Source organism: Nelumbo lutea, chromosome 1 (assembly GCF_056320005.1).
Source record: "Nelumbo lutea isolate HS-2025 chromosome 1, American lotus-T2T, whole genome shotgun sequence".
NCBI lineage: Eukaryota > Viridiplantae > Streptophyta > Magnoliopsida > Proteales > Nelumbonaceae > Nelumbo > Nelumbo lutea.
This window is the reverse complement of record NC_142684.1, coordinates 90,163,526-90,187,598: the sequence shown is the minus strand read 5'-3', so window position 1 is coordinate 90,187,598 and position 24,073 is coordinate 90,163,526. Positions and strand designations below refer to the sequence as shown.

General features: G+C 36.4%; 2 protein-coding genes and 1 long non-coding RNA gene across 3 annotated transcripts in view; 1 reads left to right on the top strand and 2 right to left on the bottom strand.

Annotated features, from left to right (window-relative positions):
• LOC148876057 (apoptosis inhibitor 5-like protein API5) overlaps positions 1 to 14,699 on the bottom strand; it is a 30,564-nt gene extending 15,865 nt beyond the window's left edge. Inside the window, exons 1-9 of the mRNA XM_088965987.1 lie at positions 13,150 to 14,699; positions 12,836 to 12,997; positions 10,573 to 10,672; positions 10,282 to 10,347; positions 4,479 to 4,576; positions 4,289 to 4,363; positions 3,944 to 4,093; positions 322 to 387; positions 145 to 210 (exon numbers count right to left, since the gene is read on the bottom strand). Coding sequence (XP_088822113.1) covers positions 145 to 210; positions 322 to 387; positions 3,944 to 4,093; positions 4,289 to 4,363; positions 4,479 to 4,576; positions 10,282 to 10,347; positions 10,573 to 10,672; positions 12,836 to 12,997; positions 13,150 to 13,236 — 870 coding nt within the window. The 5' untranslated portion in view covers positions 13,237 to 14,699. The remainder of the gene's footprint in view (positions 1 to 144; positions 211 to 321; positions 388 to 3,943; positions 4,094 to 4,288; positions 4,364 to 4,478; positions 4,577 to 10,281; positions 10,348 to 10,572; positions 10,673 to 12,835; positions 12,998 to 13,149) is intronic.
• Positions 14,700 to 18,639: 3,940 nt separating this feature from the next.
• On the bottom strand, positions 18,640 to 22,143 carry LOC148876056 (uncharacterized). The gene is made up of 4 exons (XR_016105491.1): positions 21,938 to 22,143; positions 21,559 to 21,641; positions 19,372 to 19,619; positions 18,640 to 19,279 (listed from the first exon to the last, which is right to left on the bottom strand). It is a non-coding gene; the product is annotated as an uncharacterized LOC148876056 (long non-coding RNA).
• A 226-nt stretch (positions 22,144 to 22,369) lies between these two features.
• LOC148876055 (TAF RNA polymerase I subunit A) overlaps positions 22,370 to 24,073 on the top strand; it is a 47,025-nt gene continuing 45,321 nt past the window's right edge. The window contains exon 1 of the mRNA XM_088965985.1: positions 22,370 to 23,233. The gene's annotated coding sequence lies outside the window, so the exon portion shown is untranslated. The remainder of the gene's footprint in view (positions 23,234 to 24,073) is intronic.

The following is a 24,073-nucleotide window of genomic DNA, read 5'->3' as shown; positions in this document are numbered from 1 at the left end:
AAAAAATAATAATAATAATAATAATAATAATAATAATAATAAGGAGGAGGAGGAGGAGGAGGAGGAGAAGAATATGACTTTCCAAAAAACAATTGAAGAAGATTTCATTGTTCATAATGTCAAACAGAGAAAATTAAACATTACCTTGTCAAAAACGGGTATAATATGCTTGTTCAAATAGTTAAGGAACTTGCTGTTCGATGCACCCCTCTGAGGAAAGTATGGTTTCAGTCATACAAAAAGAAAGATAATGTTGCTATTTTTTAAATAAGTCTACATGTTTGACTAATAGGAAAAAGAATATTGAAACACAATGCATACCATAAAAAATGGAAGAGCCATGTATAGACATGAAATCAATCTATCAATGTGATCAACATCTGAAACCTGTCATTTTAGGTACATCCAAATACAGACTAAGAGACATATACGATAGAAATAGAAAACTTTCCGTGTAAAAATCTAATTTCAAATAGATAAAAGCATTAAGAGCGAAAAAAACTTGTCATGTATACAAGGACCAATAAGAGCGTCATAATTACACTCAAATATATAGTAAATGATAAAAAGTTACCAAAATTCCAAACCAATATTTACCATTGTGATTATTTTCCAGCTAAACTCTGGTAAATCAAATAAAATAGTTCATTTGTTCTCTCCTTAACAATAAAAATTGCAGAACAGAGCTCAAATGAAATATCAAACAATCTAAAGATCGATTATATCATTGTAGAACCAGATCAGCAATTATCATTTCCTCCTTTTTATACCTAAGAGCTGAGGAACAAAGGAACCATAGGTTATGAGTGATTACTTGCACATAATGTAACATATGTCAATATTTATGGGCAAGTACATCTTTTTGAGAATTAATACATGTTATCTTACCTTTTTGAGAAAAAAAAATTATGAATGTAATAAAAGATTCCACATGTATAGAACGTGAAGTTTGAAAATTCAGATAAGTTGTACGATATGCCTCCACTTGCCTTACTCAAATCAAACAATTCACACATAGATTATAACGAAAATGCATTGTATACTTGGGCAACCTCCTGCAGAAATTATGAGCATATTTACATCCTAATGCATTTACCCTACAGCCCTAACATGTGTAAGATTGCTCCACAATTCAAGAGAAACTGAAATAAATTAGTCTTTTATTATTTAACCTTAAAAGGTCCTCAGTCCTGTGTCCAGCCATGTCTTATTTCCATGTAGAAGAAAATTGAGAAAAGAAAAAATCATAGGACCAACTAATATTTTCTCAAGTTAATGGAACATAGGGAATCATACTAGGAATTAGGAATTTTGTTTTGAAAATAAAAAATAAAAAAATCCATCACCTTGGCAACTAGGCAACAAGGTGCCCTCCTGTCAACTAGCCTCACCTTGGCACCTTGAAAACTACCGATTAAAGGTGCCAGATATAGAGATTCATACATTTAAATACAATTAAAATACCAGAAGATCAAAGGTGCCAGCTGGTAAAGTTAGTGTGACAGAATCCCACCTCCAAGTTTGCCTGGGACAAAAAAGAAAAAAAAAACTAAATTATACCACCAAAACCAGTGTACTTGAAAGCAAGAAACTGAGACAGTCACTATATTCCTTTCTGTAACCTGGATTATATATGCATATGATCTCCTTCAGTCATGAAATTCTTCTCCCATGCCCACATAAGTAGATGCAAACAGAATAACCACTTTAACACATGTTTTTTTTATCAATAACCATGTCAAATTTATTAATGTAGAACATAAAGGTAAATATATACAAATATCCCCTTTACAGAGAAGGCACCTGCTATATCTAGTAAACCCACAACATGCGTTCTCTCCCCACCCCTAGCTTAGCTAATTCATCTACCATGCTGTTAGCAGCTCTCTTTACCCAATTAATTCTCACTTCACTGTCTTGGGCAAGCCACTTGAATATTTTTAACTCATCTCTATATCGCCATAATACAGTCTCTCTATGCTGCAGCAATCCTGTTACCAATCTTGAATCACCCATAAAGACTAACTTCTTCAAATACATATTCCTTGCATGTGGACACCTTATCTCTGCCCTTAGTGAATCTCCAGCACTAACTGGATTTGAGTATATGCAACCACATGCTCATTCTCATCTCTAAATACACCTCCCACTCCTGATGGCCCCAGATTCCCCCTACTACTTCCATCAAAATTCAACTTCATAAACCATTTTTTTCTGTACAAAACCACTCTTTATTAATGATTAGCTTTTCGGTGATGTCTCCGCCACTTCCTTCCATTTTCCAAAGATGTCATCGATTGTAAATGAAAAGAAGCTTTCCATAGACTACAATGGAGCACATTAGTTATACATTCAATAATCCCTTCTTGCATTCCTTTCTTCCCAAACTGTCCAAATGATTGTGGCCCTTGTAGTTTTCCACATTATGCTTCCTCTTTTCTTTGGCCAAGCAAAAGAACTAGGAAAAAAGACAAGCTGTTCATACAAAATTCAGAGGAGTCCACCTGCACCCAAACAACAAGAGAAACCATTCCCAAATACCAGCAACAAATAGATAGGTGATCAGTAAGTGATAGCAAGACCCACCATTAGATTCACAATATGACACACCATGGGGAAGACTAGCAAACATTTGGCCTTCATTATTGGAGCATGTCACAAATGTTAATTTTCTCATGAAAACCTCCTAAATAAAGGCTCCCAGCTCCCACCTTAGGAGAAATGGTCCTGTACCAGACCTCACTAACAGGAAAGGGATACATAGGAGCAAGAGGCCAGGATAAAACATCAAAGAAGTGAAAGAAAAGGATCCCGAAGCCATAGGAGCTCATGTGACCATCAAGTTTAAAGAGTTCCAAGAACAAATCATCAAAGGATTTGTTGGAATTGGACTAAACTAGGAATTCCATAGTCCCTCAAAGCCCTTCTAGACCCCAGATTCCAATCAAAGCTAAGACAACTAGGGGAAGGGACTGCAGACTTTGAAATAGGTTCCCTCTTGGAAGAAGACAAAGCAGAGAGATTTGGAAACTGAACTAAAGGATATTGCCCCACCCACACATGTTCCTAAAAGAGAATATTATTACTTAAGCAAACATCATACTTATGAGAGTACGGAGTGTATTACCTTCCAAGGGGAAGCCCTTGTACATACCTTGGCATCCCATCTATTGTCAAAAAGCCCATGGATGCTCACTACCACCTTACGCCATAGTTTGCCCCCTTCTAACTGTAATCTCCACAACCATTTCCCCAGCAAAGAAAAAGTCCTATATTCAATGCTACCAATTCCCAATCCACCTAGACTCTTACTCCTAGACACCACTTTTCATTTAATCAAATGATCTTTCTTCCCTCCCCTAGCTGCCACAAAAAGTCCCTCATTATCTACTCAACCACCTTACCCACTCTTTGTGATATCCTAAACACTAACAAGTAATATACGGCGAGATTTGCCAAAGTTGATTTGATTAAAGTGATCCTACCATCTAAAGAGATGTAATTTGTATTCCAAACTGCCAATTTCTTGGAAAATCTATCAATCACTGGGCTCTAAGAGCTATGGTCTTTGGGGTTGACTCCTAGAGGAAGCCCTAGGTATTTCATAGGCCAAGAGGTGACAGAACAACACATTCTTGCAAAGTAGACAACTCTCTATCCTCTAGATTAACCCCTTTACATACATATTCATCATAATATAGTTGAAAATAGCAGTAAAACTATTTATCAAAAACAATAGTAGTAAAACTGTAAAACATGAATGCAAGAGGCAAATACACCAAAACTATTTTTTCTAGCAATGTTTGTAAACGTTCATAGAAATGCATCAAGGTTTTATCTGAGAAAAGCCATCACAACTTAGAGTGTCTAGCAGACAATGAGCACATTTAGAATAAAATGAAACAAAAGATACCATGTCTATATATTCATGTCCATAACTTACATTGAATTGCGCATCTAAATCAGCCTGCCCCTCAATAATTTCAATTAGTTCTTGCACATGCTCAGGAGGAGCATTGTCTCCAAATAGACTCAAACTCTTCAAGAAGTCCATGAACATTTTAAATTCTGCCCCCGTTACATCTTGCAAACTCTAGAATAACACAATTAAACTAACATTTTTCAGATTTTGTCCTCAAAATAACATAACTATAATTGAAATTCAGAAAAACTTTACGTACAATAATAAAAGAAAACAAAATGTAACAAACAACCCATCAAGCTACAGTCATGCCACTAAATATACTTATACAGGATCAAGACCCTAGAAAACTTATCATAAACCTACCTTTTTTACCAAATCAGTTATATGTCTTTCCATCTGGTCCTGAGGCTTCAAGAGCTCAGCTTTGATAGGGAACACCTGAAATAGAATTACTGTTAACTCAACTATGATTATACAAATAAATCCAAAAAACAAAAAATAACAGCACAAATGACACTAGGACACTATAAAGCTTATATAATAGGCTTCTTACCTTATCCCTGATAAAGTTCAGAACCTTCTCGCGAATACTTTCATCCGCACTTGGTTCATCATTGCTCTCAATATGTTTAAACAAGGCTGACAAAGAAGCTGCAAGGAGCAAATGTGTCATGCAACACAAAATGGTGCAGCGAAAGAGCTTCCCAGTTTGCTACATTACTGTTAAGAAAATCATTATACATGGAAAACGAAGTTATGGAGATGAGATATGTAACTAAAAGATGTTTACCAATTACCAATTCATATAATTGACTTCTAGCATAAAACCAATCAGTGGACCACAAGAAGAAAAACATAAATTATTGATATAGTATCAACATGTCATGTTAGTCAATTATCAAAAATATAATTGTCATTACCCATAGCCTTGTCTGAACCATTTTGAATCCATGGTATAAAACAGATTATATCCTTTCATTTACTTTCTCAGAACCCCCATTGACACTTTTCATAGCCTACTCATCCTTTCCTCGAAGCCTTTAATTTGTGCCAATGTGTTTACCACTGGTAGTCATAATGGCTTATATTGCATATGATCAGGCAACCTAAAAAATGTCCTCGTTTCAATGATCAATTAGAACTACCATTAAGTTTCCTGAGACACCCATATTCCACCATTTAGTTTTAACAACAACCACCCATCATAAAATCCAATTCCAACAATGTTGACAAAATATACATGTTTTTCACTAATAATGATGAGAGACAACACGGACTTCAACTTGTTTAGCTTAAAAGTCAAAAATATCAAAGGCTGGAGACTGGAGGAATCTCTATCAAGCTAGAAATAGACCACACCACAATATCTTAAGTTGATTGTTTTGAGATTTAGCTTACATGTACCAGGAGACAGATGGAAGATTGTTTCAAAATATAATTATAGAGATAGTGGGTGGAATGGGCCTTAAAGTCTTATTTCCTTATTGGGTTTATTTGTTTCTTTATTTACTAGCTAATGGGCCTTAGTTGTAGGCTTTTGCTTCTTTGTTTCTTTACTATTATCAGTTCAGCCACCCTACCCGGGGCACCCTTGTAATTATACATTAAATTGGAACCAATTCTAATAAAACATGATTAAGGGACCGGAGAGAGATACGATCAAACTCTCTTCCCCTCCCTTTTCCTCCTCTTTCTTCCTCCTCCTGAACTTCTTCTTCTTCCTCCTCCTTTCTTTTATTTTTTCTTCTCTAAATTCAGAATTGTTGCTGATTTATGTTTCTTCTTGGTACCAGAGTATGTCACGATTTCCTTCTTTCCTTTTATTGGCCCATACACAATGTGTGTGCAGAATTAAGTTGCTGGTCAATTGAAGGTTGGTGTTGCCTAGTTGGGGAGTTTTCGGGAGAGGATTAAACATTCAGATTGAGACCCAAGACAAGTTCTTGGATATTTTTCCCAAAACCACTAGCCAACTGGAGAAATCAGACTAAGGGGTCTAGAGACAATTTGAAGCTGTGATCGGGGCTTAAAAGGAAGTTTGTCAACCTATTCAGAGATTGATTCTGGTTGGAAAAGTTTCTGGAGTGTCTAGTAGGAGCGGCTATAACTTCTTTCTCCCAGATTGTTGGGTACTTTGAAACCCTAGTTTTTTGCTACAAAGGAGCAATTTTAGCTTCAAGTCAGTGTTATTTGATTAGTAGTACCTTGTTTTTATTTTCATTTGTTTTCGTTTAATCAATGGATGAAACTAGAGTTGAGACAAAACAATCTACTGACTCTGGATTTAGCCAAGGGGTCTGTAGAGACTCTGTTGGGGGCAATGACTACTCCATGTCTGTAGAAGAGGAAAATGGAGGTAAACCACTGGACGTAAGGCAAAACCTAAGCAGGATGATCTTACCTATGAGAGGTGGATGCAGGATAATTGCATAGATGCAGGTCGACTGGTTAATTATATGCAACAACATATCAATCAACACTAGTTGTGGGTGAATACTGCTAAAGAAACCCACTCACAGAAGTTAAATGTTGCTAGGGCTTATAAATTAAAGAATGATGTGAATAATTTAGAACAAGGGGAGAAGCCCTTAGCATATACTTCTCAATGCTAAAGTCTCTCTGGTAGGAAATCGATTTGATGGAGACAATTCAATGGGGGTGCACAAAAGATGCTAAAACTCAAAGGATACTAATGGAGAGGAACAGGGTCTTTGAATTCCTTACCAAACTTAACACTAAGCAGTGTTTTAATAGTGCAAGGCGCAAAAAAAAAGCTCAAGGGCCAATTTGCACCTAAGGCGTAAGGCGTAAGGCGCAAGGCACAAGGCGTGGCACGCACCTTTTTTAAGCAAGGCACAAAAATACAAAAAAAAAATGCTAAAAATAAAAAAAAAATGTCAGAAGTAAAAAAGTACTTTGTGGTAGCTAGATCCTCAACTAAGGCAGAGTACAGGGCCATGGCCCATGGGGTTTCAAAGTTGTTATGGTTCAAGTCTCTCAAATGCCATCAATATTGCTAATAACCCAATTCAGCGTGATAGAATGAACAATGAAGCATATTAAGGTAGACAAACATTTCATACGAGAAAGAGTAGATAAAGGGGAAGGTCTGCCTCCCTTTCATTGCTTCAAAGGAGAACTTAGCAGATTTTTTTTACCAACACAGCAATTAGCAGATGTTCCAACCAAGGGCGTTCCTAAGGTACAGTTAAAGCACTATGTAAGCAAGCTGGACATGATTGGCATCTATGCTCAACTTGCGGGGGAGTGTAGAGATGGTGGGCCTAATGGGCCTTACTGTCTTATTTCCTTGTTGGGTTTATTTGGTTTATTTTTATTTATTGGCTAATGGGCCTTAGTTGTGGGCTTTTTTTCCTTTGTTTCTTTACTGTTATCTATTCAGCTGCCCTCTCAGGAGCACCCTTGTAATTATACATTAAATTGGAATCAATCAATCAATTCTAATAAAACATGATTAAGGGACTGGAGAGAGATACGATCAAGCCCTTGTTTTCATCTTTCTTCCTCCTGAACTTCTTCTACTTCCTTCTTTCTTTTCTTTCTTCTTCTCTAAATGCAGAATTGTTTCCGGTGTATATTTCTATAATAAAACAAAGGAATCAAGTCTAAGCTGTAGTGTCTAAGGATTGCAGAAACTTAATAGAAGCAACAAAAGGATAAGGAAGATAGTGATAGAATTTAGCAAAGGAACAAGAACTAAGGGATGATCTAGACATAGTTGCCAAGGCATCAGCTAGGCTATTAGGCATCCTTGTTTGGGTGTCTTGCCTGTACACCTTGACTTATAGCAACAAGGCACCCACCCGCCTAGGCAACAAAATCAGAAGCCAGGTGCCTTATTATAACATCATCAATATTGCTATGTCTTACTAATGTGCATCAATGCATTCTATTATATAGCATATGCATCATTTATACTTTGCTTTGAAGTTTTAAGTTAAAGACCCAAGGGTTTTGACAAGAGAAAAGAAAGTATATCAGTACAAAGACATTTCTTTTTTCTTCTCCCTCTTTCTTGCATTAAATGAAACAGTAATTCCACACTTCCACCTACCTTTTTCTCTCTTTTATTTGCTCTCTATCTTAAATTTTTATCACATGAAACTATAGCCTTCTTTAGTTGCTAATTTCATATGAAATTGCTGTATTAAATACTTATTACATTTTTTTTTGAAAATATTGAAATTAATATATTTCTTTCTTTGTTACCAATATATTGAAATTAATATATTTAAAATATGATTGTCTTACATATAATGATTTGTCATGTTTTGAGAGGGATTTTTTTATGAATAACATTACTGAATTTCACTAATCAGAAATAAAATGAGAGTACATCAAAGCAGAAGAGCCCAAATAGGGAGGCTAGCCTCGATTAACCTCCAAACAAAGAGAAAACATCAACCCCTAGCCAACTTGGCCCCAATACAATTGATCCCTTGGTACACCTTGCTTCACCAGGTCATCTGCCAGTCCATTGGCAGCCCTTGGAACCTTTCACTTGTGCTTGCAAGTCCTCAATTATTCTTTGTAGCTCTCTGATGATAACATCAATAGCTCCAAGCTACCTTCTGCTCAGCCTTTAGACACGCAATGGCTGTTCTTGAATCTCCTTCAACTTCCACTTCCTTCAAGTTCATTATTTTCCCTCCTTAAACCTGTAACTGCTGTCCAAATATCCGCCCGAATTGAGTTTCCATTATTAAGATATTTAATGTTCTTAATATAGAGAATTTATATTTTTTTAATTAATATGAATGTTACATGGTTTATAAAACTAGGGGACTAACCAAATTTTAGTTTTTATTTTATAAAATTCTTATTGTCTAGGAGAGCACCTAGGCGACTGGGTGCCCCACTATCACCCAAAATTGCCTAGATGTCTTGACAACTATGGATTAGTAATGACTAAGGAACATTAAAAAACCAAATGTGAAGATAATAACAGAAACAGCAAAGAAGAAGAAAAAGGTAATGTGAGATAATAACATGAGAATAAGGCACATTAAAGCAATGATTTAAGAAAATTTTGAATCTTCTACATATCGTGTGGGATCCTTGTAAGTTGGTAACCAACTTCTTTTAGCTCATACAGGTCTAGAGAAAAGAATGAATTTGACATCCCTTCAATCATCTTTTGGTCCTGCAATACTAAACACATTCTTCCTTATGAAAACATGAATGATATTTTCTTGATTAGTAACTAAAACTTTATTGCTTTGATATGAAAGAATAAACAAAATACAAAGACAGGTTTGAACCAGTTGATCCTTTTTGGTAGACTAGCCCCGGCTATCTACCCTCATCCAGTCATTTCTTAAAGTTTAAAGTACACTCAATCTCCATGGGAGACCTGTTCCCAACTCCTCAATACAACTAATGTCTATGAACCCCTTGTGTAGCTAAGAAATCAGCCAAACCATTGACTGATCTCTTTATGCAGTTGAAACTTGAAAGATGTTCCTTTTTTTTCTGGTCAAGCACATAACCTCTCTTATGTTATGCATATACATCCAAGGTCCTTCCCTTTTTGTTTTAAACCATCCTGCCACTACCTTAGAATTTCCCTCCACTAGAAGGTTATTAAAGTTGAGAGACTTTACCATTCTCAACACCTTGCAGTTATTGGTAACATTTCAGCCCAATTGAGTTTCTGTAACAATTGTGCCCAGAATAGACGGTGAGTATAGTACCATGACTGTCCTGGAGCATGCACTTAATTCATGAGTTTCCATAACCATAAAGCATGAAGGATACTACTATATGTCTCTCAAACTCTCATCTTACATGTAATCAATATCCATTATCCATACAGCAATTAGAAACCACAAGGAATATCTCCATTTTAGCAACTTGGATTTCACTCTACATGCATCCCCTTGAACCTCTCTTTCACAAAGGAATTGAAATAGAAATTTATCTTTTTAAAAACATTTTCTTGCCATCCATCTTTTCCAACCCCCCATTCCAAGGCAAAACATTTATCCATATACTCTCTTAATATCACTGAAGTTGCACTCAATATAGTCCATCGTATATGAGTTATCACTTACTTAAACCTTTGGATTCTACCAGATCCATTGCATGTTTCTGGCATTTACTTCCTTAAAATCCTGTTAGGCAATAGTAAGTCCCTAGCAAACATGCACTGGAGAAACTCTTCTTCAATAACCAATGCAAAATGGGAAAAGATGATAAATGGAGCAACAAACTTTTTTCATGAAAGAATCTACAAAAATAAGAGCAAGAGACCAAAAATAAAATGGATCACCCCTCCCCAAAACAATAGTATTTTGCTTCAAGATTTCAAGGTTTCTAATAGCAAAGGAAATTACCTTTTACATCCTGCCTTAACAATGATAGAAGGGCTTTCTGTACTGCATCACGCTCCACATTTTCCTCTGAAAGAATGAGGAGAACCAAGATGAATACAAAGACAGATGGAGATTGGAGAGAAAGAGACTGAGGCTATGAAAAGCATAAACAATTTTTATCAGTAACACAAATCAAATTATTGAATTAAAACTAAGCCATAAAATATACAAAGGGAAAGAAAAAGAGATGCATGCTCCGCTATTTGCAACCCTGCCCTTTGTACTCAAAATATTACTTGAGAACCAAATTACCAGCAGTAAGAAGTTGGCCAAGAATGTCCACAATCTTAGAAACATATTCTGGTGTATCCTTGCAAAAAAGAGGGAGACCACGAATTGCTTGTACTCGAATCTGCAGTCACAGGAAATAGCAGAGTTTATATTTCAAATAAGTAAATGAAATATTTTGAAGGTAAAGAAAATATTGGTTTGCATTTTGAGACAAAACTGGAAGTAGAAACCACTTTCAGAAATTAATGGCAAATTAAGTACAAGGTGGAAATCCTTAGCTGGAAAAATTAATGATGCAGTCATGTCAAGCAGAAACTCAAAGAAAGAATATCCAAATTTTGGAGACATTTTGATGATGGGTGCCAGAATCACCTATGAAGCCTAAATATGCAGCTGCCACTAGGCACAACAACATATATTCATCAGTGCTTTTAAAACCAACCCGGAAAAGGAACCACTTTTCTGTCTAGATTATGGATCAGTGGTTAAATCATCTGGGTCAAACGGATCAACCCATGATGTCATATTTAAATAATAAATGGAGAAAGTACAAAAAAATATAGAAAATCTGTAGAAAATGGACATGTCTGTAATATTATACATTCATCGTATTAAACAAAAATAAGTAATAAATAAGAATTATTTTGTTAATGATGGAAATGGCGAAAATTTGAAACTAAAGAAAAAAGGGGGAATTAATATTTGACCAGTTCAACATTTCAACCAGCTGGGTCACTAGGCGGTTCAACCTTGAGCTGATACCTAGACAACTATGAGTAAACAACATTTTCATCGGTAGCTCTTATGCAACTAATTATGGGTGCATGGCATGCCTCTATCCAAACAAAAAGAGGGGAAGAATTACTTGGAGAAGTACAAGGGCAGCAACCCTGTGGGGACAATGAAAAGAGAGAAATGCAATAACCTTCCAAGATCGAAACCATGGAGACAAATTTCGTGACTGAAATTGTCACTATAAGAGTAACCCCTCTGAATTGGATATCTACAAGAGAAGAGTTTAAGGGGATTCTTATTGATTCTGTCCTTAGAGGAAGGCATGCAATTAGCATCTTTTCTTCATCCAAGGAAAATAATGTTTTGCCTGCTGATAAAAAGATGGATTACTTCATCTCAAGGTTGGGTCAAGCATAATTTTGACAGTTGTTCCATAGGCAACTAAGTGGCATTTACTAAAGAATGCATTGTAAACACCTTTAGAGGCATGTGGGAGAGGAAATAGTGACATATCCTCATTCTATTAGAGAAGAAACAGCAATAAGGGCAGAAAGTCTATCTTTTCTGCACTGTTTAAGGAATAAGGGTAGGCTAATTCCTAGGAATAGACGCCATAGAAGTCGAAAGAAATTCATCGGTTGGCATTGGCTGGATGGGCTCTACATCAAACCTTGGAAACTACAACAGCAAATGAGAGAGACAAGATCATTGGTAACCAGGATGAGAATCCTGCTTAGCATTTCAATTGGATCTCAAGATCAGGAAACCCTATAGCAGATGAGCTAGTCAGAAGTTGGGTTGCCAGAGCTTCTTTGCATTCAGAGATGGGTTTATTGAGATAGCTATTGTGCTTGGGAAAAGATGCATTGGTCAGCCTGTGGAGCTATTAAAGATTTCAGTTTTCTTGTTTTATTTCTGGTTCTTCCTCCCAACTTTGAAGTATGGACACCTTGTTTATAATAAATATTTTTATGAATATTGTATATAATAAATGTCCCCGTTAATAAAGCACTTTAACTGGCATTGTTGATATTAAAAAAAAAAAACTAATGGAATTTTTGTGACTGCATAAAGCAGCCTAACCTCTAAAAACGAACCTACACATCTACACACCTCAAGTATATGAAGCAACCTTAGGTGCAAAATTGCATATAGTCATATAGCCAATGCAGTTGCCGTTTACCACTATATCTGCAACTTGAATTTTTTTAAAGTGCATCTAGAACTCTATTGATAAAGCAATCCGAACATGGTGACGCAATCTCTCGCCACAACCTGATGGTTTCCGATTTTCCAGATTCAACTAAAACTCCGCTGCTAACGCAGTCCAAACATAGGGACCAATCATGTCTCCAGGTTCTGAGACTTCCTGGAATTGTATGATTGTCATGGTATGTGATACAATAACTGTAAATCAGCCATGTCTAGAAATGCTAGTATCATCTCTAAACTAAAACAAACCAAGTGAAAAAGTTTTAAATATAAATAGAGTTTACTCAAAAGCATGGAGAAAACAAAGAATATGGTGGATAGTTAATTAGCTACTTACACCAAGTTCCTCCTCCTCACACAAATCGAAATGGGCTTCAACAGCTTGACTGGATAGACTTGGGAAGAACTTGAAGAATCTGGGAATAAGCTGTGCCGCTAACTGCTTCGCCTTAATGCTGCCCTTGGCCGCTCTGACTATGCCTTCATAATCCTTTACATTCTGCGTCAATTTGGAGCCAAAAAGAAAAAAAAAAATCAAACTTTTTCGAAAACAAAAAGTAGCTAACATCAAATTCAATTCATAACACCACTTAAAACCCTAGAAAGAAAACCCAAAATGAAAATGAAAAAGATTGAAGAATTGAAGTTAACCTGGGACTTATCCTTGGCCTCGTTCAGTCGTTCGCCGTACTCGTAGAGCTTCTCGATATCGTTGGCCTCTTCGGACCCATCGGCCATTGCAGGTTAAGATGGTTGGACCCAAAGAGAAATTAATTAAGAATTAAAAGAGAATGATTTGTGGAGATCTAGAGAGAGTGAGGAACTGAGATTAAAGGGGGAAGAATGGTTCCATTTGGGTGGCTTCCGTATAATTTTACAAAACAGTACGAAGCGGAAGAGACAGCGGTTGCTCAGAGGAGAGGGAAAAATGTGTTCTGAGGAGAGAGAGAGAGAGAGAGAGAGAGAGAGAGGGAGGCACAAGAGGGCCGAAAAAGCTTTCGAAGCCGCGGAGTTTTCCCTTGCCCTTCTCTCTCTCACCATAGATTCTTCGACAATGAACGGTGTTCGTGGTGTAATAAAGTATTGAATTTACTGAAATACCCTTTCAACCATGTCTTGGGAATTGAAGTCTTGAATTGCTCTTAAATTTCAAGAAATTGAATAATTACGCTTTAGTACCTGAATTTGGGGGAAGTGTCAATTTAGTATCCGAATCAAGTCGGTCCCTCCAGTCAATCAACTTAAAATTTTTGAAAATATTAAAACTACCCTTCAAAAAAGACATCGTTCATTGTTATTATACTTGAACTAAATCGTAATAATGCAACAAGCTCGAGCTCCCCCGCCCAAACCCCAGACACTACATATGGGCATCAATCTCGTAAGCCTTATCCGCTCCCCCCTTCTTACAGAACCCAAATAGCGTCGATCCGTGCAACATCAACTTCGACAGGATGTCATAATTTATAATCTTCTTAATCAAATCAAACGCCATCACTAGGTCTTCCGTTGCAGCAGCCAATCTAATGTGGAGCAACTCCATATGAACCAAAGCAAGCATTCAGGAGACTCTTGATGGGCTTTCTTCCATGATTTGTCAAAAAGCGAGGTGGTGGTTGAAGGATAAGCTATTTTTCTTAATAATGATTTAATGATAATGGATTTGACAGAAATAAGAATTGGATGATGGAGGTGATAACGGTGAGCATATATGTTCTAGCCACAAAGGAAAATATGTTTTGGGATTTGGGGTTCTATGGCAAGGTGTTGAGGAATGGGTCCGATGGCATGGAATCGATCAAATAATATGGTGTGGTGTGAAGGAAATAAGAGAAGAGATATTGGGAGTGGCTAGAGAAAGAGCCAACGAGTTTCACATGGACGGGGACGGAGGTTTCAAGGGAGAGGAGGGAGTAGACAAGGAAGGGGAAAAGGAAAGAATAGTTGGAGGCATGTGGGACAAGACGTGAATGCTAGGAGAAAAATGAGTCAATCCCTGTAATGGAGGATAGAGCGGTGGTTGTAATAGGGTAGATGGTTATGGTTAGGAGGATGGAGAAGAGGGTGGTGATGGTGATGATGGTGGTAAACATTTTAGGGCTACAGGGGTTAGGGTTGAATCATGGTGTAATAGACTTGGGAGTCCTCAAGTTTGTGCGAACAAGTTCAGTGATCATTGGAACAAAAGAGAAGGGTGTGACAGAAGAATGTGAAGTGAAGAATGGTATAAGTAGATCGTGGTCATGAGTGATGGTTGTTTGCTTATTTGGAGGAGTTTCAAATTCGATCTTAGGCTTTGCTCCCATCAAGGCATTGTTGCACAGTTTCCCCATCGAGTAATTAACTGAGCCACACAAGTCCCTTGATAAGCAATTTGGCATACAATGTAAAGAATGGTGGGAACACTTCCTTGCTTTGGCATACCAACTTGACACTGTAATGTGGTACAGAGCAAATGAATCCATAACCAGCTTGATATGGGAGTTACTGGTTAGAGATTGAATATCAATCATAAGAAAATTAGATAATAAGTGAAGAACATTTTTATCCTTTCACATGATACTTAACGTCCGCTAATGATTTTGGACCAACTTTACACTTTTTGAAAGTTTGGGTACTAACTTCACACTATCCCCAAGTTAAGCGTACTAAATTATAATTTTTCCTTGAATAATCTTACACTTACAATTTAAAAAATTCACGGTCCTGAATAAATGATTAGCTTTACCCCCTTTTATTTTAAATACCCATAAGGTTTCTAATAATTGTCATCACCGTTAGACCTAACGAAAAAATGAAATGATAAATTTGTCTTGCGCTATTAAAAAATTCAAAATTAAACCCAAATGATAAACAAAAAAATCAATGACTATAAGGATACTGTCAAGGGATATGTAGATGAGAAGGTCGGTAAGGCCATCCAGAATCACAACCACCTTGTGAGAGAAGTTAATGTGCAGTTATCGATTCGGGGTAATGATCTTAACAGGTCAATAGCTTCACAAATGTGAGGTACACAATTGAAATCTTAAATGATTTAAAATTTTATTAGCTAGGTTTTAGTAATTGCCTAATTAGTTTAAAGGCTTCTCTTCCTAACAATCTAAAGTTGTTCACAAGCAAAAAATAAAAAATCAAAATCAAACTCAAAACGTATAATTATAGGTGCAATCCTTTCTTTCACTTCTTAAAAGAAAACATGTATTGATAGCGAAATTTTGCTAATTTCACTTTCTAAAATTCATATTACTTTATTCGAATTCACATAAAAACTCGACTGATCGAGTAGATAATAATATCAAAGGCCAATAGCCACCCAATCCCCTTGAGCTCGTCTCCAGTGTAGTATTTGCCCTAATATAATTTATGTGCAATACATTTGGACTTTGAAATACAAATTTAATAACAGGTACCATCAACCCATGGAAAAAAAGAAAAAAAAAAAACATTTGATTTGAAAACCCCCTCCCCTTCTTACCTTGTTTGCCATCTTGTTTCAAACCTTTCCATGATTTTGATACCAAAACTATCAAAGCAATACTTGGAAGCCAGAGAATAGGTCGCCAAAGAACAATAGGTGCAAAACCCTGGACTTCTTCATTCAAACAAACTTTAATTGCACCTAATCTTATTGTCTCTAGGCTTGTGCAATAGATTTGCACCTTCATCCTCATTCCCTTGAAAAGGACTTGTAATTTGTGTTGTCTCCTTCACTCTTATTAAATCGGTTGGCTTTTATTTGTCGATAATATAGTCTAAGTGATCATACAATTGGGAGTCTCTCTTTTGTCTAGGTTAAAATATTATTTGATTGATAACTTTCATTCGAGGTTTAGATATTGCAAACCGAAACTCTTAACAACCCTACAACTACGATTTGATGTTGTTTATATTTTTTTTTCGAGTTTAATTGTTGCCCACAAAAGGGTAATATTGGATTTTAAAAACAATTATATGTCATGTGGTGTAACATGTGCTTGGATTGTGATGGATCATTAACGGATACTAATGGTAGGGGCTGATAAAGCTAGTCAATTTGTCATAAATATAAGGGTATTTTAAGACAATATGTAATCAATAGGAGTAGATTTAGTCAAATTCCTAAGCCATAAAGGTGCTTTGAAAAATTTCCCTTTAGTTAAAAATTGAAATATTGGAGAAAATTGGTTTGGGAAGAAGGGAGGTTTGAGTGAGAATGGGGGAGGTGACTTTGTGTGGGCGTTCCACAACATGAATGTTTTTATTTGTTTTTCTTTTTCCAATTTTAAAAACAAAAAACAGGTACACAACCATTAACATGTATCTTATGTTTTTGTTTTGAGAAACAATCTATTTTCAAGCAAATTGATTTTGAGTTTTTTTTTTAAACCAACAACAAGAAAAACAATTCGCGTTGTACAACACCCCCTATGTTTTACTACCATTATCATTTATCTCATTTTATTTTTCCTTTGCACTTGACATGGTCCAAATTCCAATACCTATTAATCCCACTAGTTTTTTTAGCTTTGATTAGATCTAAACTACCATATAATCAATTGCTATGTCCAATTTCGGTAGTAATATCAAACCCTACCACCACTTCATGGTTTAATCAAGAGGAAGCTTATTCCTTGGTCTTGTGCAACTAGATGTTATCTAAATCATATCCTTCAGCGTTGCCGAAATACTAGATGTTTCTTGACGACAATTATTATGGTGAATGTCAAAGTCCATCTCTTTGCATGTCTTTGAGAGAATTGAATTAAAGGTCATGTTTTTATTGTTTTTACCCCTCTTTGTTCTTAACTTGTTAAGTTAATGATCTCATAACTTGAAAAATCCTTACCGAAACTAAATATTGACGATAGTAGAGTAAAACCAACCAAGATTTTGGAGGGACTATCACAATTAAACACCCCTATTAGTACATTGCCCATTACCAAATTTGCCATTGCAAACAACTCAAAGATGTTTATTCTTGGGTTACCAAACGAGCATTGTCTTCTCCATCGTTAGGGATGGTATCCAGTGATTAGTTTATAATAAAGAAGGTTGTCATTTTTCTTGGCTATCGTTGTGATGGAATCAAAATATTGACAGTTGGGTATAGATGAATTCCAACAATTATAAATAGATATTGAAGAATAACGAATGGGCAGTTTTAGCTTTTAACATATTATAGTACTCATGTAATATCACATGTGAATGGAATGTAATGAATAATAACGAATATGAAGTATTTGTATTGTTGTGGTCAAGCTTAAATGTACTTTAAAAGGACTTTACAATCAATAAAAAAAGTTTTAATAATTTTGTTAGAGTTTGGATATATTCCCAACAATCATATAAATTATCAACTAGCCGAGGGGTCCCTGCGTTGCAGGGGCTTGAAGAAATTAAATTAATGTATAGAAAAAAGAAGTTGAGAATGTATTTTTTAGTAAAAGTATCTTAGAAAAAAAATTACTTAAAATAAATTAAAATTTATATATAATAATAGTGGTTGCAAAAAAGGTTTTTAATTATTTTTTGGGTTATTTATGAAATTAAGGTAGAGAAAAATAGAGAGAGAAAGAGTAGGTTATAAAAAAATAAGTCTGTATTTCTGGAAATTAAGGTAAGTTATTTTTTTCTAAAAATTAAGGTAGAGAGAAAGTAGGTTATAAAAGGGATAAGTAGATTGTACTGCCCCTCATAAATGTGAATTTATATCCCCTCCTAGTTTACTAGTAGCCCCCCTATAAACCGCATCATGCCTGTAGATTTGGCATCCATCCATGGTTAGGATTCATTCCACCTATATGGTAAAAATCTGATTACCAATTTCCTATAAACTTTCCAGCCTAGATGGGGATTAAGAACAAAACATACTCATGTGACAATAGTGGCATTGAGCTGGTGCCATCTTTTCCACAGGCTTTCTTACCATTAGGAGTTTCATAAGTACAACTCCAAAAGCATTGACATCTCTTCACACTAATTACTAGTTAATGACCACACTGTAGTACAGAGTAACTATACCTATGAATTTTGTTGGGACCCACCATTCAAAAGCCATTGACTTAACAGTTAACTGTCAAAGTGCTATGAGTTAGGCAATACTTTGAGCACAACATAAAAAATAAAATTACTGCCTACAATAGCACAGAAGAACAATCTTAAAAAAGTCTTATGATCTTAACGTTCAATGCTAACAGAATACAAGTTACTTCAATGCTAACAAAATACAAGTTACCAACGAATATAATAAAAGAGCCATCATAATTAGATTAAAGACAGGAAGCTTTAAAATCTCATGGAAAAAAAACAACAATAAAGAAGAGAAAAAGTGAAAAAAAACTTTGATTAGATCTACCAGTGCATTTGAAAGGGAACAGAAAAAAAAAAAAAAGCAGAAAACATAACAAAGAAAGAAAACAACAGAACAAAATGAAAAATAATTGACCTTCAAAGTACATGTAGACACCATCCTTTTGGCACCATGGCTTCTGTTGTTGAACAATGACAACAGGCATGACCTTTTTCTTGAGATTAGGCTTCCCCTTCTTCACGGTGGCCATCACCATGTCACCAACAGAGGCTGACGGCAATCTGTTGAGACGACCCTTGATCCCTTTCACAAAGATGATGTATAGGTTATTCACACCTGTGTTGTCAGCACAGTTCACCGTCCCACCGAAGAATAGGCGCTACCATGGCTTCCTTATACCAAGTGGTACGGTGTTGCATCCAGAAATCAAAGCTCAATTGTCAAAACCACCACCTCCCCATCCCCTTGAGCAGAAGTTCCCCCCTGAACCTGTCAAAACACATACATGAAAATCATTTCAAGTCAACGGAAAACCCACCCATCTCTTAAACATGTAATAAAGAAAATTGTTAGAAACATACCTCCACCATGAAAATCATTTCAAGTCAACCGAAAACCCACCCATTGCAACCAATGTTGGACTAACGACTTGTCCACCATCTTGTAGGATCTTAATAAGATCTCTGGCAAACTTTGCATTTGCACGAGTAAATAAGGTAAAAGCAGTCCCTCTAACACCTGCGCTACTTGTTCATCTGATCCCTGTGAACATAATCTTCAAGGCTTGACGGGAAATCATAATTGATCACACATTTTATATCTTTTACATCTGCAAGGATTAGAGATAATGTTAGTTCACAAAGAGCAACATATATCTTCTGAAACAAATTTCCCAAAAAATGACAAAATTGCTACTGCCCCCTTATCCCTGCACCCCTAGCTCTAGATCATATATGAGATTACACATTCAACAAGTAAATGTGCCCACCTTTGACCTGTAGGGATAAGGACCAGAACCATCATCTAGTTCCATTGAAGGAATAAGCTTGTCTGAGTTGACTGGGTTGCCACAACAGCCAACTACATAACCGTGGATAGGTGGTGATAACTTTCAACCATGTTACTTAGACACTTTAATTGTAAGTGCAATGCCTTTATTGAACACGTCCAATAAATATGGATATGGATGAAAGAATTTCAATGTTTCCCTTCGACATGCATAAATAGATGTGTATGCTGAAATGTATGCTGGCATCCCCATTAATGAGATACATGCATGTGAAACCTGTACTTCCCAAAAATCTATAAATCATAATAGCCATATCAGTGAGCCTTGGCTCTGTGTCCATGTAACGTGAGTTGAAACTATGAGATACCCAAGCAGAGGCATTTTTATGGGACTCCAATAGGTAAAATTCCCTTGGTGAAGCCAATTTTGATGCTTCCATATGGAATTTGTAAGAACATCTTTACAATCTTATAGAATGGTTGTACTTCCCCAACCCCGCCAAACCACGAATTATCCTTGGGAAGCTGGACAGTAGCCTGCCGACCCGCTAAAGTGGTGAAACCACGAATTATTCAAGGTGGTGAAACCTTGAGGTACCAAAGGATATTTCTAGTGTTATTCTAATTGTCCAAAAGAATGTGGTGTACTAGTATAAGTTGACATAAATATCACATATGATAGGTCTACAACCAGAAGCAAAGTAACCAAGCCCCATCATTTACAGTAAGCATAAATCTATAGATTTGGTATAGTATCCCTTAAAAGTCCACCAGATAAATTTAGGGGAAAAGAAAGAATGGAAAAAAAGTTTTACACAAAAGTTTATAACTACTAGAATATGCACATCATAAAGTTCAGCAGGGTTCACAAAAGACATTAAATGAACAGATCAGAGAAAAACAAAAATCAACACGTAATAAATAAGCTCAATTGGCATACCAATTGAGTTGAATCACCCAAATTAGAGAGCTGAATCAAGACAAAATGTCAAAATATGTATGAAATAAGGAATTAAAGAGTTATACAAAAGATTAATAATGAAAAATTGTAAATCAACAATATATAACATATTATTGATTAAAAAGAGCCTTAATAAGAGACCAATTGGTCTCAATTTTAACAATAAAACATTATTGGTGAAAAAATATGATAATCTCATTGATTCAGACTTTTTTTTTACCTTTGCATTGAAGTTTGAATCTATAAGAATATTTGATGACTTAAGATCTCTATGGATCACTGGAGGGTTATAGTGTTCATGTAGATATTCTAAGCCTCTACATCACAAAATTGGAGTCAATGGATGACAAAAAATTAGAATGGATTACATGAAACTACAGAATCAGGTAAATGAGAAGAACTTAAAAAAAATAAAAATAAACGAGTGTTGCTTAACAAACTGATAAACTCACCTTGCTGCCTCTAGGGCAAGGTGACAGAAATTTAAACTGTTACTCTTTCACTATCTTTTAACATCCTTTCCACTAGCCTTGGATAAGAAATAAAGTGATACCATGCAGTTGTGTTTCAATAGATCCATTATGCATCAATTCATAAACAAAAAATATTGTTTCTTTGTGAATGCAATGGCCCATAAGAGAAATTATATTCGGATGTCGGATGGCTATCTTCTTCTGCAACAATGCAACATTGTGTTGCAGAGTAATACAACATTGGTAACATATTAAATACACTGCAACACCATTGTCACTATAGAAACAACAAAAGTTAAGAAGGAAAAAGAAAAATCTGGACTTGCCTCTTTGTTTGTGCTGAAGGAAACAGGAAGCCCCAAATCATTCATCTGTCTGATGAATTCCATATCCTCTGACGGAGTGTAATCTGAGCAAATCACAAAGACAATAGAACCACTAAAATGTAACTAATTGATCTATGGCATTGATCATTAACAAATTCTACGCAATGGTGCAAAGTAAGACTCGAAAAAACAAATCATGTGGTCTCAATACATGATTTATTAGCAAAAAGTGTGACGTAAGAAAAAATAAATAAATGAGGTGGAGAAGAATTCAACAAGGAACACTTGCAATTAAAAGTAGATTCAACCTCCGAAATACAAGTAGCTTGACAAAAAGCAAAATAACAGATAGACCATAGACTTGCAGAAAGCACTATACCACAAAAAGACTCTAGTGGACTTCGACCTCGGCTTCCATGAATCTCAAGCTTTTGAACCAGAAGATGAACAGTATTCGGCTCCCTGAAAATGAGTGGAGAAGGCCAAACTGCCGCAGGGCCGCTGGTTGTCCTTCAGAATTTCAAAAAACCCCACCCTATAAAATTTCAGCCAAAAATACTCTCATTTATCCTTCGATTATGTTTCGGCCAATCTTACAGGCCGCACATGCACGACCCTATTCCGCGGTCAAATTCATCTCAACCCTTCGTTTGTTGGCCAAAAAATCCCCACCATCGAACTAGAAGACCCCGATTCAGCCCGGATACGATTTAACTCAATTTTTCCGATATTACAAAAATGCCCCCCAAACGTACGAAAAATTACTAAACTACCACTAATACAACTTAAGCTTTCTCATTCGGGCTAATGAGAAATCAAAGAGGATTCCTCTTCCCCGTTCGTTCGAACGAAGAAGAGAGGCGCAGCGGCGGCACCCCTCCCGGCGGTTCTCTGCTCCTCCGACCTTTCTCTCTTCTCCCTTTCCTTTCTTCTTCTTCTTCCACAGATTTCCGCCCCCTCCTCCCCTTCCATTGTCGCTTCAACTGAACTGCCGCTGCAAATCCTAGCAGCGGCGGCATTCTTCATCACATCTCTCTCATTTTCTCTTTCCCCCCATAGTTCTTTCTAATTACTCGAACCTACCCGAAATACTGTTCATCATAGATAGAGCAGAAACGAACGGAGCTTGACGGCAACAGAAACCGGAGACCTTTGCAGTGGTGTCATCTCCAGCGTCGTCCTCACGAAATCCGGCTGCCGCTCCTTCTCTCTCACTCCTTCCTTCTGTGCACTCTCTCTCTGTACCCTTCCTCTGTATCGCCGAACGACACCTCTGGCCTGCTTCCGACCACTACCATTCACGGCACCCGTTCCGGTCGTCAGTCACCGCACCCGCACCATCTTATTCGTTCCGATCATAATTTCTATGTGAATAAAGGATCTACGGCCTCTACCATTAAAAGCTTTACTCGCAGCTGACGGGAGAAGCTCACTCGCATCATCTTCTTGGCGTCCTCCCCGTGGTATTAAGCATTCGCCATTGTTGCTCAAGGATAAATCACCCGTTAGGAAGCTCTTCTGAAGTCAGGCCAACATCCAACCAGAACCCAAAGTCCTAAACCGCGGCGACAAACTTGAGTGTTGATCAACTGGAGCATTATCTCTTGCAATCGAATCTGGTGTACCACTTGACCATCGTCATCGGGAAGTAACACAGGCAGAAATCCCAGCTCAGGCGAGTTCTAGTTCTTGATTTTTCTTTTTACATTTTTATTTTCTTCTCTTCTCTGGTCATTATCTTTGTTATGGATTAATCTGCACTTGGGTGACTGTCGGAGCTGGTAATGAAAATAACTGTCATCCTACATATATATTTTTTTTGTGAATCAGTTTCTTTCATATATATATATATATTTTTTCTTTTTATCTGTAGTTTGCTACTTATTTCATCTGGTTTCCTCTTGTCGAATTTGCTTTTTTTATTTGGATTGAGTGGATGCCTGTTTCGTTTGTTTCTTTTTTACTGTTTCATTTTACTTGGATTCTCAGTAAAGTAGCCATTGCTGAATCGGCTTTCGTGAAATCCAACAGTTTGAGGGATTTGAACTTCCTCTCTATTCAGACCATTCCACTGAGTCCGAAGGTGGGGGTTCTGATAGAATAGGGGTGAGGGAGTAATGTTTCACCCTTTTGCTCAGGGCCCTGCATCCAAAAGGGGATTGGTCTGTTAGTATGGAAAGGAACATCCTTTCGAACTGATGGAAGTTTGTTACTTTCTTTATTGTTGCTGCTTTTTATTGATCATGTATTTGCAATTATGCTCTTCATATAATGAAGAAGTACAAATCATCATTCATCTCCACAAGTCCAAAAAAAATAAATAAATAAATATGAAGTTTAAAACTTAAATGTATCATAAACTAATCTTTCATTAAACTGGACAAACTGAAGCTCACAGAACTAATTTTTCAGGGTTTACTATTTTAGTTTCATAAAACCATACCTTTTAGTTTCACAAAAAAAAATCCCTCATTTACAGTCCTGTTTGTCAATTTTGTTTCATTTTCCTGATGAT